Genomic DNA, 17,445 nt, shown 5'->3' with positions numbered 1-17,445 from the left:
CAGAGATGAGGAAGAATGTGTGTAGAGAAATATTATTATTTTAGTTCAGTTTTTAGTGATTGATATATTAAGAGTTTAGTTTTGGACAGGTTAACTCTTGAGACGTCTATTAGGCATGTAAGTTTGAAACCATTGTATTAAACAGTAGTAAAAATTAATCATTCTTTTAAAGGGAAACAAAGGAGTAGAATGTTTATCCAACTGCGGTGGTTCTGGTGTTTTTCTTTTTTTTTTTAAATTTTTTTTTTCAACGTTTATTTATTTTTGGGACAGAGAGAGACAGAGCATGAACGGGAGAGGGGCAGAGAGAGAGGGAGACACAGAATCGGAAACAGGCTCCAGGCTCCGAGCCATCAGCCCAGAGCCCGACGCGGGGCTCGAACTCACGGACCGCGAGATTGTGACCTGGCTGAAGCCGAACGCTTAACCGACTGTGCCACCCAGGCGCCCCAGTTCTGGTGTTTTTCTAATATTTTTATGTAAATAGTGTAAGTTCTCCTACTGTACATTTGGCACACAATTTTAACTTGAATGATGCTAGATTAAAAGCTAACGTTTTTATTTCTTGGTTTTCCTTTAAGATTCCACATAGACCACTTCCCTTCCAGAGCAAATCATAATTGCGCTGATTTGTTAATTTAACAAACTATGCTTCAGTACTAGTGGGGAAAATAATGGTGCTAAGTACTGAGGGGAATATGAGGTTATGGTCTCCTACCACAATGAAGAGATTAAGTTACCTATTCAGTATCGTAGGAGTTGTTAATATGTCCTAGGTGATATTAGAATCCAGGTATCTTAATTCCCAGCTTAGTGCTGGAATTAACATACCATTTAATTGTCAGACATTGCAAATATAGTTTTTGCTGACTTTAATCAGTTGGAAGTGGCTGCCTCGCATACTATGAAGGGGATCAATCAAAAACAGCATCAGGTGCCTGGGTGGCACAGTCATTTAAACATCCAACTCTTGATTTCGGATCAGGTCATGACTTCATGGTTGTGGTATTGAGCCCTGCATCAAGGCTCCACGCTGGACTTGAAGCCTGCTTGACATTCTCCCCCTCTCCCCCCCTCCCTTCTCTCCCCCCCCTCCTTCCCCTTCCTCTGCTGCCCCCCCCCACTCACTCTCCATCTCTCTCTCTCTGTGTCTCTAAAATTTTTAAAAATATCATGTACCTGGTATAATTCGAATACCATTATAAATATATGTTGAAAAAAAAATACATCCAAAATGTAGTAAGTATCTGGAAACATGGGATAAAGAAGGTGGATAATAGGTTTCTTTTCCTCTGCATAGCTTTTTCATATTCTTCAAAATGAAAACATAAGCTTTTTTGTATCTTGCATGCACAAATAACAAGTTTGTAGCTTGATGAATTATTGTGACATTTAGTAAACATATATGTGTAGCCAGAATTAAAGTCAGGAAATAGAAATTACCAGAAGCCAGCCTTCTTTGGGCCCTCTTTTAATCGCTCTCCCTTTTCTCCTTTGCTAAAATCAACCACATTTTGCCTGAGAACTACATAGATTAATTTGCCTTTGTTTTGATTTAAATGGAACCATACAGTGTGTGATCTTTGGTGTCTAGCTTTGTTTACTCAATACTGTATTGTTAGATTCATCCATGTTTTTGTAAGTAGTAATGGTTCCTTCATTTTCATTGCTATATAGTACCATTATATGGATGTGCTATGATTTATAGCATAGAAATGGGATTTCTGGGTCATACAATGTATATAATGTCAATTTCAGCAGAAAATGTTAAACAGACTTCCAGATGACTGGAAGTATACCTGATGTTTAAAAAAAACAGCCATAAAAGGGTATGAGAGTAAAAAGAAGGAATGCTAGGTAATTTTTATTTTTATAGAATGGATTTTTAAAAAATTCTCCATAATGAACATGTAGTTTTTTAAAAAAAACTTTAAAGAATCAGATGTTATATTTAATAATACAAAACTTTAAATATAAAAAATAAAACCTTTTTATGTTCATACACTACAAACATAATAGAAAGTTCACAGATTAGGAAAATATATTTGTAATATGTGTAACAAAGGTTTGCTCTCCTTAATTTATAGACTTCTTACCTGTAAGGAATTGGTGAACATCCAATTTAAAAAATAAGCAGAGCACAAAAAGGTTTTTTTGGACAAATTAAATTTTATTATTATTTTTTAAGTTTATTTTGAGAGAGAAAACATGAGTCAGGGAGGGGCAGAGAGAGAGAGAGAGAGGGAGAGAGAGAGAATCCCAAGCAGGCTCCACACTGTCAGCACGGTGCCTGACACGGGGCTCAAACCCACAAACCACGAGATCATGACCTAAGCCGAACTTGGACACTTCACTGACTGAGCCACTCAGGTGCCCTGACAAATTACATATTATTAAACAAGAAAAATAGTTGCTTTTACTTTCAGTGAGTGCATTGCAAAACACACCCTACAGTACTATATGTAACCTATAAACTTGATATGATTTAAAAGTCCGTAACAGAAGTTTAGCTTCTGGCATGGCCTAGTAGCTGTTATTGCACATGTGTTTCTGCAGAAAACAACTATAAACTATGAACAAAATATAAAAACAACTATATGAAGACATTGGAGAGTAGACAAGAAAGCAAGTGGAAATCGGAGAGGAATCACAGTGAAGGAAGGGAATAGTACCGGGTGGGTCTCCACCCTCTAGGGTGGTTACAACTCTGACCAAATAAGCAAACAAACTAAAACCCTCTAGTCTTACTGGTCTGAAGGATCAAAAACAGGGTTTGGTGTAACTACTTAGAAAACTTGGTATTTGTGCGTGATGGTGTAAGAGGAGGGGAAGGGATAAATCCCAGCAAGTTGAGAGCTAGAGAAGGTGAGCCTCATGGTGTATAAACTCTGTGTATGTCTCTGGCTCAATCTTAAATTACATGTGGAGCAAATTCCAAGCCACTCGGTTAAGGGTAAAGAACCACTATACCTTGCAGGGGACTTCAGGTTCCACAGTTTGAGATCAGCAAATAAAATTGACTGTTTAAATGAAAAAGGAAAAAAAAAATTTTTTTCCCCCAAAAAGGAACAGAATCTAGGACACCTGGGTGGCTCAGTCAATTGAGTGATTTTCCACTCAGGTCATGATCTCACAGTTCGTGGGTTTGAGCCCTCCTCGGGCTCTGTGCTGACAGTTTGCTCAGAGCCTGGAGCCTGCTTTGGATTCTGTGTCTCCTTCTCTCTCAACCCCTCCCCCACTTGTGCTCTGTCTCTCAAAAAGAAATAAGTGTAAACAAAAAATTAAAAAGAAAACAGAATCCAAACATTTTACATACATGATAGAATGCCAAATTATTCCGTGTGCACAGAAACAAGAAAACATGATATATTCTCAAAAGCAATCAACAGAGGCTAACTTGAAGATAACTAAGAAGTTGGAATCAGAGCAGAATGTTAAATCAGTTATTGGAATTGCTTAAGAATGTAAAGGAAAGTATACTTGCAATGAATAAAAAGAGTAAATCTTAACAGAGAATTCAAAATAATAATAAAAAAAGGCCCAAATCAAAATTTTACAACTGAAAAATACAGTGTCTGATGTAAGAACTTCAGAATGGAAATGGCAGGAATCATGACTCTAAAGATAGATCAACTGAAATACAAAAGGCAAGGAAAAGAGGAGAGATGCCTGGGTGGCTCAGTTGGTTAAGCATCTGACTCCTGATTTCGGCTCAGGTCATTGATCTCCCAGTGAGTTTGAGCCCTGCATCAGGCTCTGCACTGACAGTGTGGAGCCTGCTCAGAACTTTCGTTCTCCCTCTCTCTTTGCCCATCCCACACACACACTCTCTCTCTCTCTCCCTTCCTCCCTCTCTCTCTTTTTCTCTCTCTCTCTCTCAAGTTAAATAAACATTAAAAAAAAAATAGGGATGCCTGGGTAGCTCTATCAGTTAAGCATCTGACTTCGGCTCGGGTTATGATCTCACAGTTTGTGGGTTTGAGCTCCGTGTTGGGCTCTGTGCTAACTAACAGCTCAGAGCCTGGAGCCTGCTTCGGATTCTGTGTCTCCCTCTTTCTCCCTCTGCCTCTACCTCATTTGCACTCTTTTGTTTCTCTCTCAAAAATATAAGTAAGCATTTAAAAAATTTTTTAAATAATAAACAAAAAATGACTTAAAAAGATGAATGGAATCTCAGTGATCTGCAGAACGGTATACTAAGGACCTTTATATAATGGAAATTGCATACTCAGCATAATAGCTACAGTTAAAACACTGAAAATACTAACCACATACCTGCCCACAATGACCCAACAGCTTTACTCAGGAGAAACGAATCATTTCAACACAAGTTTTCATTTCTGTATAATAATACTTATGGTGGTTTATTTACAAGTGCCAAAAATGGAAAATAGCCAAGTATTTCTTAAAAGGAGAAAGGATAGTCCAGTTGTGGCATACACAATGGAATGCTGTTCAGCAATACAGTTGAACAAACTATTATATACTACACAGATGAATCTCAAAGCTATTATTCTGAGTGAAATATAAAAAAAGTATAAAAGCACATACTTCTAAAAATATGTTCTAGAATAGACACCATTGATACTGTGTTCTAGGATAGGCTAAACTAATCCAAACTGCACCATTAGGTAGGAGTGGGACTGATTGGAAAGGAACTTTGAAGGAACTTACTGGAGTGATTTTTAATGTTCTGTATTTTGTTGGTTTGTGATGCGAAGGTATATTCTTTGTTTCATTGAGTTCTATACTTAAGATTTATTTCCTTGGGGCGCCTGGGTGGCTCAGTCAGTGAACGACTTCAGCCCAGGTCATGGTTCATGGGTTCAGGCCCCACGTCAGGCTCTGTGCTGCCAGCTCAGAGCCTGGAGCCTGCTTCAGATTCTGTGTCTCCCTCTCTCTCTGCCCCTCCCCTGCTTACTCTCTGTCTCTCTCTCAAAAATAAACATTAAAAACATTTTTAAAGAAAGATTTATTTCCTTGTTTATAAATGTTTTCTAATAAGAAAAAAGTAAACAAGTATAGAATTCTAATCCTGTCCATGATAAAAGTATCTGTGGGTAAGAAAACACATGTAGTGTATAATGTTGAGGTTTTGGAGAAGCAGGTATTTACGCTGCTGGCTAGGAATACAGATCAGCACAGTGTCATGAAAAGGGTTAATGGATATTTTTCTTTCAAGTTTTTATTTTAATTCCAGTTAGTTAACATACAGTGTTATATTATTTTCAGGTGTATGGTGGAGTTACTCACACTTCCATATACCAGCCAGTACATGACAAGTGAGCTCCTTAATCCCTATCACCTACTGAACCTATCCCCACCAACCTCCCCTCTGGTAACAGTTTGTTCTCTTTAGTTAAGAGTCTGTTTCTTGGTTTGTCTCTCTCCCCACCCCCACCTTTGCTCATTGGTTTTGTTTTTTTTAATTACACATATGTGTGAAACCATATGGTATTTGTCATTCTCTGGCTGACTTATTTCAGTTAGCATAATACTCTCTAACTCCTTCCATGTCATTGCAAATGGCAAGATTTCATTCTTTTTTATGACTGAATAATATTCCATTGTATATATCACATCTTTTTCAATTCATCAATCCACAGACACTTGGGCTGCTTCCATAGTTCCCCTGTTGCAAACAATGCTGCAGTAAACAAAGGGGTGTTTGTATCCCTTTGAAATTTGTGTGTGTGTGTGTGTGTGTGTGTGTTCTTTGGGTAAATTCCCAGTAGTGCAATTGCTGGATCATAAGGTTGTTCTGTTTTTAAGTTTTTGAGGAATTTCATAGTGTTTTCCACAGTGGCTGCACCAGTTTGCATTCCCACCAACAGCGCATAAGTGTTTCTTTTTCTCCATATCCTCACCAACACTTGTTGTTTCTTGTGTTTTTTTATTTTAGCTGTTCTGACAGATGTGAGATGATATCTCATTATAGTTTTGATTTGCATTTTCCAGATGGTAAGTGATGATGAACATCTTTTTATGTGTCTGTTGGCCATCTGGATGTCTTCTCTGGAGAGATGTTTTGTACATGTCTTTGGTCCATTTCTAAATTGGATTATTTGGTGTTTAGATGTTGAGCTTTATAAGTTCTTTATATATTTTAGATACTAACCCTTAGCAGATATGTCTTTTGTGAGTATCGTTTCTGATTCAGTAGGTTGTCTTAGTTTTATTGATTGTTTCCATCACTGTGCTGAAACTTTTTTTGACGTAGTCCCAATAGTTCATTTTTGCTTTTGTTTCCCTTGTCTCAGGAGACTTATCTAGAAGACAGTTGCTATGGCCAATGTCAAAGAGGTTACTACTGCCTGTGTTCTTTTCTAGGATTTTTATGATTTCAGGTTTCACATTTAGGTCTTTAATCCATTTTGAGTTTAATTAATGAATTAATTTATTTTTGAGAGAGAGAGAGAGTGGGGGGTGGGGGGGAGGTGCGGAGAATCCTAAGCAGGCTCCGTGCCCAGTGTGAAGCCTGACGCAGCGATTCATCCCATGACACTGAGATCATAACCTGAGCCAAAAGCAAGAGTTGGACAATTAACCCACTGGACCAGTGAGATCATAACCTGAGCCAAAAGCAAAGGTCAGGTGATTGACTGGGCCAACCAGGTGCCCCCTTTTTAATTTATTTTTGTGTATGGTGTAAGAAAATGGTCCACTTTATTCTCTTGCATGTTGCTGTCCAGTTTTCCCAAACACCATTTGTTGAAGAGACTGTCCTTTTTCCAACGGATCCTGCTTTGTCGAAGATTAATTGATCGTATAGTTGTGGGTTTATTTCTAGGTTTTCTGTTCTCTTGGTCTCTATGTCTGTTTTTGTGCCAGTATCATTTTTGTGTCACTTTGTAATATAACTTGAAGTCTGTAATTGTGATGCCTACAGCTTTTCTTTTCTTTCTCAAGATTGCTTTGACTATTTGGGGTCTTCTGTGGTACTCTACAAATTTTAGGATTCTTGGTTCCAGTTCTGTGAAAAATGCAGTTGGTATTTTGATAGGTATTGCATTAAATACGTAGATTGTTTTGGGTAGTATAGACATTTTAACAATATTTGTTCTTCCAATCCATGAGCATGGAATATTTCTCCATTTCTTCGTGTTCTTTTCAGTTTCTTTCATCAGTTTTTAGTGTTCAGAGTAAAGATCTTTCACCTCTTTGGTTAAGATTATTCCTAATTATTATTGGGTACAATAATAATTGTACCCTTTCTGCTGCTTTATTGATATATAGAAATGCTAGAGATTTCTGTACATTGATTTTGTGTCCTGTGATTTTACTGAATTTGTTTATCAGTTCTGGCAGTTTTTTGGTGGAGTGTGGTGGGTTTTCTCTATAAGGTACCATGTGATCTGCAAATAGTGGAAGTTTTAGTTCTAACTGATTTGGATGCCTTTATTTTGTTGTCTGTTTGCTGTGGCTAGGACTTGGAGTACTATGTTAAATAGAAGTGGTGACTTTGTTCTGCTCCTGATCTTAGGGGAGAAGCTCTCAGTTTTTTTTCCATTGAAGTTGTTAGCTGTGCGTTTTTCATAAATGACCTTTTATTATGGTGTAGTATGTTCAGTCTAAGCCTATTTTGTTGGGTGTTTTTTTTTGTCATGATTGGATATTGTCCTTTGTCAAATCTTTTTCTGCTCTATTGAAATGATCATATGGTTCTTATTCTTTCTTTTATTGGTATGATGTACCCTGTTGATTGATTTGCAAATATAGAACCACCCTTGCAACGCAGGAATAAATCCCACTTCATCATGGTGAATATTTTTAATGTATAGTTGGATTCAGTTTGCTAGTATTTTATTGAGAATTTTTGCATCTATGTTCATCAGGGATATTGGCCTGTAGTTCTCTTTTTCAGTGGTGTCTTTGGTTTTGGTATCAGGATAATACTGGCCTTGTAGAATGAATTTTGAAGTTTTCCTTTCTTTTCTATATTTTGTAATACTTTGAGAAGAATGGATTTTAACTCTTCTTTAAATGTTTGGTAGAATTTGCCTGTGAAGCCATCTGGTACTGGGCTTTTGTGTGTTCGGAGTTTTTTGATTAGTGATTCAGTTTCTTTGCTGATTATTGGTCTGTTCAAATTTTCTACTTCTTTTGGTTTCATTTTTGGTAGTTTATATGTTTCCAGGAATTTATCCATTTCTTCTAAGTAGTCCAATTTGTTGGCATATGCGTTTTCACAATATTCTCTTACAAATGTTTGTATTTCTGTGTCTACAAATACAAAATCATTTATAATTTTATGTATTTGAGTCCTTTTCTCTGTTTTTCTTAATAAGTCTGGTTAGAGGTTTATCAGTTTTATTGATTTGGGTTTTTTTTGAAGAAACAGCTCCTGGTTTCATTGATCTGTTCTATTTTTTTAAATTTGTGTATCATTTATTTCTGCTCTAATCTTTATTATTTCCTTTCTTCTTCTGGTTTTAGGTTTTGTTTATTTTCTAGCTCCTTCGGGTGTAAGGTTAGGTTGTTTATTTGAGATATTTCTTGCTTCTTGGTGTAGGCCTTTATTGCTATAAATTTCCCTCTTAGAGCTGCTTTTGCAGCATCCCAACAGTTTTGGACTGTTCTGTTTTCATTTGCTTACATGTACTTTCTTTATTTCCTGGTTGATACATTCATTGTTTAGTAGCATGTTATTTAACCTCTATGTATTTGTGGTCTTTCCAGACTTTTTCTTGTGGTTGACTTTTAGTTTCATAGCATTGTGCTCAAAAAAGATGCATGGTTTGATTTTGAGTTTCTCGAATTTGTTGAGAATGGTAACCACATATCATTTGTTTGTTTTTGTTTTGTGGACTCGAATTTGTTGAGATTTGTTTTGTGGACTAATATGTGGTCAGTTTTGGAAGATGTCCAACGTGCACTTGGAAAGAATGTATATTACATTGTTTTAGGATGGAATGTTCTGAATATATCTGTTAAATCCATGTGTTCCATTGTGTCATTCACCTTATTGGTATTCCTGGTTGATACTATGTTTAGTTGATCTGTCCATTAATATAAGTGGGTGTTCAAGTCCCCTACTCTTATTATATTATTATCGATACTTTCTTTTAATTTTTTTTTTTTAAATTTTTTTTTTCCAACGTTTATTTATTTTTGGGACAGAGAGAGACAGAGCATGAATGGGAGAGGGGCAGAGAGAGAGGGAGACACAGAATCGGAAACAGGCTCCAGGCTCCGAGCCATCAGCCCAGAGCCCGACGCGGGGCTCAAACTCACGGACCGCGAGATCGTGACCCGGCTGAAGTCGGACGCTTAACCGACTGCGCCACCCAGGCGCCCCTATACTTTCTTTTATGTTTATTAACTGTTTTATGTATTTGGGTGCTTCTGTGTTGGGCGCACACATATTTACAATTATATTTTCTTGTTGGATTGTCCTCTTTATTATTATAAAGTGTCCTTCTTTTGTCTTTTGTTACAGTCTTTGTTTTAAAGTCTATTTTGTCCAATATAAGTATTGCTACCCTGGCTTTCTTTTGACATCCATTTGCATGCTAGATGTTTATCTGTCCCTTCACTTTTAATCGGCAGGTGTCTTTAGGTCTGAAATGAGTCTCTTGTAGGCAGCATTCAGATGGGTCTTGTTTTTGTATCCAATATGACACCCTATGCCTTTTGATTGGAACATTTATTTACATTCAAAGCAATTTTGGATAGATATGTGTTTATTGTCATTTTATTATCTGACTTGTGGTTGTTTCTGAAGATTGTCTCTGATCCTTTCTTGTCTTTCTCTCATGTTTTGCTGATTTGCTTTAGTGATATATTTGGATTTCTTTCTCTTTATTCTTTGCATGTTTATTAGTGGTTTTTGATATGTGGTTACCATTAGGTTTGTATATAACCTCTTCTACAGCAGTCTGTATCAAGTTGATGGTCATTTCACTTTGAACCCATTCTTTTCTCTTTTCCCCACATTTTAGGCATATGTTATTATATTTTATATTCTGTTTTTGTGAATGTTTGATTTTTTACAGAAATATTCATTTTTACTGCTTTTGTGTTTCCTACCTTTATGTTCATTTTTGATCTCTCCTTTCCATTTACAGAGTCCCTTTCATATTTCTTGCAGGGCTGGCTTAGTGGTCATGAACTCCTTTAGTTTTTGTGTGTCTGGGAAACTTTTCCTCTCCTATTCTGAATGATAGCCTTGCGGCATAGTTACTTGGCTATAGATTTTTCTCATTCAGCACTTTGAATATATTATGCGACTCCCTCTAGCTTGCAAAGTTTCTGTCGAAAAATCTGCTAGCCTTATGGGTTTTCCCTTAAAAGTTAGTGTTTTTCTTTTGTCTTGATGCTCTAAAAATTTTTTCTTTATTACTATATTTTGTCAATTTAATGATAATATGTCCTGATATAGATCTGCTTTTGTTGATTTTGATGGGCGTTCTCTGTGCTTCCTGGAACTGGATATCTGATTCTTTCCCCACATTAGGAAAGTTTCTACCTGTTATTTCTTCAAATAAATGTTCTGCCCTCTTTTCTCTCTTCTTCTCTGGCACTCCTATAATCTGAGTATTATTCTGTTCGATGGAATCCCTGAATTCCCCAAGTCTAGTCACATTTTGCATAATTCTTTTTCCTCTCTTTTGTTCAGTTTGGTTAATGTCCATTACTCTCTCTTCTAGGTGACTAATTTGTTTCTCTGCTTTTTCCATCTTACTTTCCAGGCTAGCAAGCATCTTTCTCATTTCATTTATTGAGCCCTTTATCTCTTGCTGTGCTGTTCCTTATCACTGTGTTAAGGGTCTCACTCTTATCTTCCATTTTTTTTCTCAAGTCCAGTGAGTATCCTTATGATCATTGCTTTAAATTCTCTATTAGGCATGTTACTTGTATCTGTCTTGCTTAGATCTCTGGCTGTGGCCTTGTCATGTTCTTTTATTTGGGATAAATTTCTCTGTCTCATTTTGCCTGCCTCTTTGTATTTGTTTCTCTGTTAAGAAAGTCAGCTGTGTCTTTCTATCTTGAATGTAGTGACTTTGTGCGGAAGAGATCCTTGGGTGCCTTGCAGTGCAGTGTCCCCTGTTCTGCAGAACCTGGCACTTCAGGAAAATACCCTATGTGTATTGCTTACGCCCTGCTGTTGTAGTCACTTTTTCTTTCAGTGGAACGAATGGAGGCAGAAGGTCGTTGCCTGTGTGGGCTATGCTTGCTCTCAATGTTTTTAGTGGGACCCAGGCAGGCAAGCTCTTAGGGGGTGTGCCTGCTGGGGTATTTGACAACTGGATGGTGGTGTTAGTAAAATTTGCTCTGGACCACTAGTCCTGTGCCTGATCTACAAAAATGCTGCTGCCCTTGGTGTGAGGCTAGGTGGGGCATGAGATGATGGCTGGCTATGGCTGGGCCCAATGTGCTTTGGTAGCTGGGGGTGCGTGTTTGGGTGCTGTGGGCAGCAGTAGCTATGCATCTGGTGGTGGATGTGGTACACATATGCCAACAAAATTTGTCCTGAGCCCAGGACCAATGCTAGCGGGCTTTGAGTGGGTAAGTCCTCAGGAGAGCCTGGGGGGCGTGGCACACTGCTAGCGGTCTAGGTAGCAGGTGCCTGCAGCCCCGCCTCCCGTACATGCCCCTGTATTTATGCTGGCGAGTGGGGGGAGGAATGGTACCTGCCAGCTCCCTCATTTTAGGAGGAGTCCCTGCCTACCCCCACCCCCCTGAAGTCAGTATTAATAGATCTGTCTCCTGTTTGCCACCATGGTTTGTAAACTGAACTTTTTATGTTGCTTCTCTGCTCAGGCTGCTGTTTCTTTTTCTTTTTTTTTTTTTAAGTATTTTTTTTTATCATGAATCACAATATCACAAGGATAAGCAGGTTTTTTAAACGTTTACTTATTTATTTTGAGAGAGAGGGTGTATGTGTGCCCACAGTGGGGATGGGGCAGAGAGAAGGGAGAAGAGAGAATCCCAAGCAGGCTCTGTGCTACAGTGCGGGGGGCTCAGTCTCGTGAACTGTGAGATCATGACCTGATCGGAGTCAAAGAGTCAGATGCTTAGCCAACTGAGCCCCTCAGGTAGGTCCCCCTTGATTCCTGCCTTGAAGGGCAGTGACCCACCTATCACTCTCCCTCCAGGCTTGCCCCGTGCTGAGTCAGCTGATTTCTAAAGCTCCAGGCTTCAAGTCCCACTTTTTTTTTTTTTTTTTTTTGGGGGGGGGACAGAGAGAGACAGAGCATGAAGGGGGGAGGGGCAGAGAGAGAGGGAGACACAGAATCGGAAACAGGCTCCAGGCTCTGAGCCATCAGCCCAGAGCCCGACGCGGGGCTCGAACTCACGGACCGCGAGATCGTGACCTGAGCTGAAGTCGGACGCTTAACCGACTGCGCCACCCAGGCGCCCCCCCCTTTGGCTTTTAAAACCAAACATGGGAGTTAGTCTTTCCTGCATGAGCTCCCAGGTGCAAGGGCCGGTTTCTTTGCCCTCTCCACGTCCACAGATTTCTCCCTCCTGCAGATAACCACCTCCACCTTTCTGACCTTCTAACCTTTCAGATACAGCTTCTTCTCTATGTTTAGTTGTGGAGTCTGTTCTGCCAGACTTCCCACTGCTTTCTGGTTTATTGACTGGAATGTGGATGATGTGTAGTTGTAAATGTGTGACTGGTGAGCTCAGGTCTTCCTGCTCCACTATCTTCCCAAGCTCCTCCAGCTTATGAGTATTTTTTTCTAACAAAAATTCATAAATATGGCTATTGCTTAACCTAGCATTTCCAGCGGTAGCGATGTCTCTTAAGGAAATGATCAGAGATGTTCAATAAAATACGCATCGTATGTTCAGTACCACATTACATGGAATATGGAATATTGCCCAAACTTAGATGTCAACAGAGTCTGGTTGATTATATAAAATGTTATAGGATGCTGGGTGGCTCAGTCAGCGAAGTGTCTGATTTCGGCTCAGGTCGCAATCTCACGGCTCATGAGTTTGAGCCCTGTGTCCAGTTCTGTGCTGCAGCTCAGAGCCTGGAGCCTGCTTCAGATTCTGTATCTCCTTCTCTCTGTTCCTCCCCCACTCGCGCTCTCTTTCTCTCTCAAATATAAATAAACATTAAAAAAAATTAGAAAAAATGTTAAAGGAAATGATATGTATGCGTTTGCAATCCTAATAAACCCATCATTGCAATGAGTCACTAGACACAATATGTTTTTTTTATTCCGACGTTGGCAGTCTACAGTCTCCTGGCACAGTCTGGCCCAGTGCCTGTCTCTGTGTTTTACTGGAGCACAGCTCTGACCATCACTTCAGTATTGCCTGTGGCTGCAGTAGCAGAGTCGCTGGTTGCAGCAGAGACCGTATGGTTCACAAATCCTAAAATACTTACCATATGACTCTTGCCTGAAAAATTTCCTGACCCTTGGTTTAATTACATGAGAAGACACAAGAAGGGCTATCCAAAACTAACCCATTCTGTAAACCCGGAGCACCTCCCATGAACCAAGCATTTCACATACACTACACTGTGTACATCAATGTGACAGAAGCAGATTCAGCCCTTGTTCTTCCTGAGTTTAAGCAGGGGAGATGCTTATTTAATAAGCAGTCAGATTACTTACTTAATAAGTACAAATAAGTATTCAAATTGAAGTTATGGGTGATTACTAATTATGACTAATAATTATGAAGAAAGAGGGCTATAAAGTAATGCTGGCAGAAGTTACTTCTAGGTGTTGGAAGTATTGGTGATTTAAAAAATTTTTTCTCAGGGCTGCTGGCTGGCTCAGTCGATGGAGCATGTGACTTTTGATCTCAAGATTTGAAGTTTGGGTCCCGCGCTAGGTGTAGAAATTACTTAAACATAAAGTCTTTAAAGAAGAATTTTTTAAAAGCTACACTTTTTCTTAAGTTTTCTAGAATTATTTTATATTTGGCAATTATTTCTTGATTGGATTTAGACTGAGAAGATTAAGAAGATAGGGGCGCCTAGGTGACTCAGTCGGTTGAGTGTCCGATTTTGGCTAAGGTCATGATGTTGCGGTCCATGAGTTTAGGCCCTGCGTCCGGTTCTGTGCTGACAGCTCAGAGCCTGGAGCCTGCTTCGGATTCTGTGTCTCCCTCTCTGTCTGCCCCTCCCCTGCTTGCATTCTCTCTCTCTCTCTCTCTCTCTCTCTCTCAAAAATAAACATTAAAAATTTTTTTAAATAAAAATAAAGAAGATTAGGAAGATAACCAGACACTTGCTGAAACTTTTTTAAAACATTTTTTGTAAATACTGCTCTTAATTTACATAGTTCATGTCAGTAGCATTCTTCTTACATATTTATTGACTGCCTTTCACATGTTCAACACTGTGAGAAGTGTTATAGAGGCAGAGTAAGGAGACTTGGTTTTAAGAAATTTGTCTGGTTGGATGAGAGACAAACCAGCCATACATAAAATAGAATTACATCATATAAAGCAATTTATAATGAAATACCTGCATGTTAGTTTAGAAGAAAGAAAAGCCAGTGAATTCTGATTTAGCCAGGTGAGACTGAAAGAAGAACATGGGTTATGAAGTGGACCTTAAAGGGTGGCTGATGATTTGGGTGAGTCCAGGGATGTTGGAAAAGCCTTTTTCACCATAGATTCAGGGTTGAAAGCCCTGAAGTAGTAGTGGCTGTAGTGGGTCTATACAGCAGTAGGGAGATTGACCTTAGGAGACCGGCAGTGCATTTGAGGGATAATGACCAGTAACAACTGGGGGTCAAGCCTGATTTCGGAGTGCCTTAAAAAACCTACAACAGGAGTTTAGATTTGTTTTCCAGTAAGAAACCAGAAGCATCTGAAGTCCGCCCTTTCTTCCTCCCTGCCTTACTTTCTTCCCTCTCTCCTTTCTTCTTTCCTCCCTTCCCAGGAAGAGACTCGATACAAACACAGTTGAAAGAAGGTTAGTTCTGCAGTAGAACACAGGACATCCTGATAAATTTCCTTCCTAAAATCTGGCTTTCTGCATTCTTTTAAAACTAGAAGGTATTGTTCATTAAAGTGACAGGCAGTGATGTGTGTTTGCCAGAGCTAAAGGGACACCCCGTCTCAGGCTGCTGTAGCATAACCGCTGGCATTTATGAAAAGTGTCAGGCTACTGAGTGAGGATGAGGATGAACTGCAGTGTGGCACTTCCACAGAGTTAACTGTGACATAGCTTTTTTTTCGTTTTTGCAGTTATCCTTAGGCACGTGTTATTATCCTCTCTAGACTGATTTGTCACATTTTTAAAATACAACATTTTGAGTCCTCAGAGCTAAAGAAAAACCTTCTTTGATCTAAGAATGGTGAAATAGCTAAAGAGCAGCATGTTCTCTTAATTTAATGGCAATTGATTTCTGCTGACCTAATTTGAAAGTTCACCTTGGGAGGCGGCTTCTCCCCCCCTCCCCCCCCGTAGTTTTATTCTTTTATTCTGCATTCTGATGTAATACTCATGCCCTTACCTTTATTTTATTTTATTTTTTTAAATTTTTTTTTCAACGTTTATTTATTTTTGGGACAGAGAGAGACAGAGCATGAACGGGGGAGGGGCAGAGAGAGAGGGAGACACAGAATCGGAAACAGGCTCCAGGCTCTGAGCCATCAGCCCAGAGCCTGACGCGGGGCTCGAACTCACGGACCGCGAGATCGTGACCTGGCTGAAGTCGGACGCTTAACCGACTGCGCCACCCAGGCGCCCCTATGCCCTTACCTTTAAAATGCATGAACGAATAATGTGTTTGCATTGAATTTTTTTAACCCTTTGATTGTGCCCCATAACCCCAAAGCCAGTTGTAATGATAACCAAACTAAAAAAATACAGCACAAATTTAAGTCTGAATCCATACTATTAGATGTCTTTTTAATTCGAAACATCTCTATTAGCAAAGTTTGAGAAAATCTTAATTGGATTTATTAGGACATATTTATGTAAGAGTTTCAGGTCACCATGCACAAATTCAGCTTCCTCTGGACATTCTAAACTTTGCCATGTGCTTACTGTAAATTATTTCTCTAGTTCAACCCCATATTTACACCTCCCTAGTCAGTAACACTGCCAAAGAGCCAAGTATTACATAGAATTTAAGTAATGGGGAGAATCTTTAAATGTCATCTTTTTCAGTGTCCTTTCTGTAAGAGATTAGGTAATTGACTAACCTTGGTTCAAACCATGGGTTAATATCAAATACATGATTAGAACCCAGCTCTTCGTGCATTAACATTGTCTCACTCTTCGAATTGTCTTTCTAAGCCTATTGGATTCTTGAGCTCAGATAATTTCCTTTCCGTTCTGGCTGTTCCAGACAAAAGCCCTTTATTGTGGTGGAAGATACCTTTATTGGACCAGTAGGAGCAATTTTATTCCAACTCCGTGCAGATTAATGCAGTTAGACCCCTTGCCTACTTTTCTCATTCACTCACCTACACGAAGTAGATCATCCGAGAAGAGTCAAGACTGTATTTGGAAATTTGAAACTCTGTTTCTTTTTCTTTCTCTTTCTTTCCCTCCCCCCCTCCTTCTTCTTCTTTTGCTGTTATATGATCTCATTTAATCCTCATGAAAGTTTAGATCATAGAACACTACCTCAAAACCTGTCTCAACCACCTTCTGTCACCCCGGTGTGGAGGGAACAGAGTAAAGACCAGTTTCTCCATATGGCCTTGGCCATGTCATATGAAAGCTGAATTTAATAGAAAGCTCTCCCTGTCTTTACTACTGTTTACTCCTCTGTTCTTCTGCTTCTCCTTCCTATAGTTTTATTTCTCTCCCTGCTTAATTTTCCGTTCGTCCCTTCTCAATTCTTCATTTGTTCATTTTTTATCATTTGATACCTCTTATTTTTTTTTAAGTTTTTATTTAAATTCTAGTTTGTTAACACATAGTGTAATAACGGTTTCAGGAGTGGAATTGAGTGACCCATGACTTACATGTAACAGCTATTGCTCATCACAAGTGCCCTCTTTAATACCCACTTTATTTTTTTTTTTATTTATTTTTGAGACAGAGACAGAGCATGAGCAGGGGAGGGGCAGAGAGAGAGGGAGACACAGAATCCAAAGCAGGCTCCAGGCTCTGAGCTGTCAGCACAGAGCCCGACGCGGGGCTGGAACTCACAGACCGTGAGATCATGACCTGAGCTGAAGTCGGACGCTTAACCAACTGAGCCACCCAGGTGCCCCAATACCCACTTTAAAAGGAGCTAGAGATTTCACTGAATCCTAGATTGTGTCAATACAGGGTAAAAACTTAAGATATGTTACATCCTGTTCTTTGCCCAATATATCTCCCAAAGATATGCCAGGCTCATAAAATTTAAACTTCTGAAACATTGAAAAATTCTGATCTTATTGAAGGTTTGACCTACCGCACTTTTTATGTACTAGTGTGAAAAAGGTATTTTTGTTTTTCTCTTATTTTGTCCTCAAGATGAGACCTTATGGTTGCCTTACATGTGGTTGAGTTTATTAAGGAAT

The 17,445-nt window shown here is 39.1% G+C and overlaps 1 protein-coding gene across 3 annotated transcripts in view; it reads left to right on the top strand.

Moving 5' to 3' along the window:
* CMC1 (C-X9-C motif containing 1) overlaps window positions 1-17,445 on the top strand; it is a 90,319-nt gene that overhangs the window by 35,752 nt on the left and 37,122 nt on the right. The window contains exon 2 of one of the 3 annotated variants that reach the window (XM_086720603.1): window positions 5,903-5,961. The exons of the other annotated variants lie outside the window; for them this stretch is intronic. Coding sequence (XP_086576729.1) covers window positions 5,922-5,961 — 40 coding nt within the window. The 5' untranslated portion in view covers window positions 5,903-5,921. The remainder of the gene's footprint in view (window positions 1-5,902; window positions 5,962-17,445) is intronic. 3 annotated transcript variants of the gene reach the window in all.

Source organism: Puma concolor, chromosome C2, assembly GCF_028749965.1.
Source record: "Puma concolor isolate L17-30 chromosome C2, mPumCon1.1.hap2, whole genome shotgun sequence".
Lineage (NCBI taxonomy): Eukaryota > Metazoa > Chordata > Mammalia > Carnivora > Felidae > Puma > Puma concolor.
This window is presented reverse-complemented; position numbering and strand designations above follow the sequence as displayed.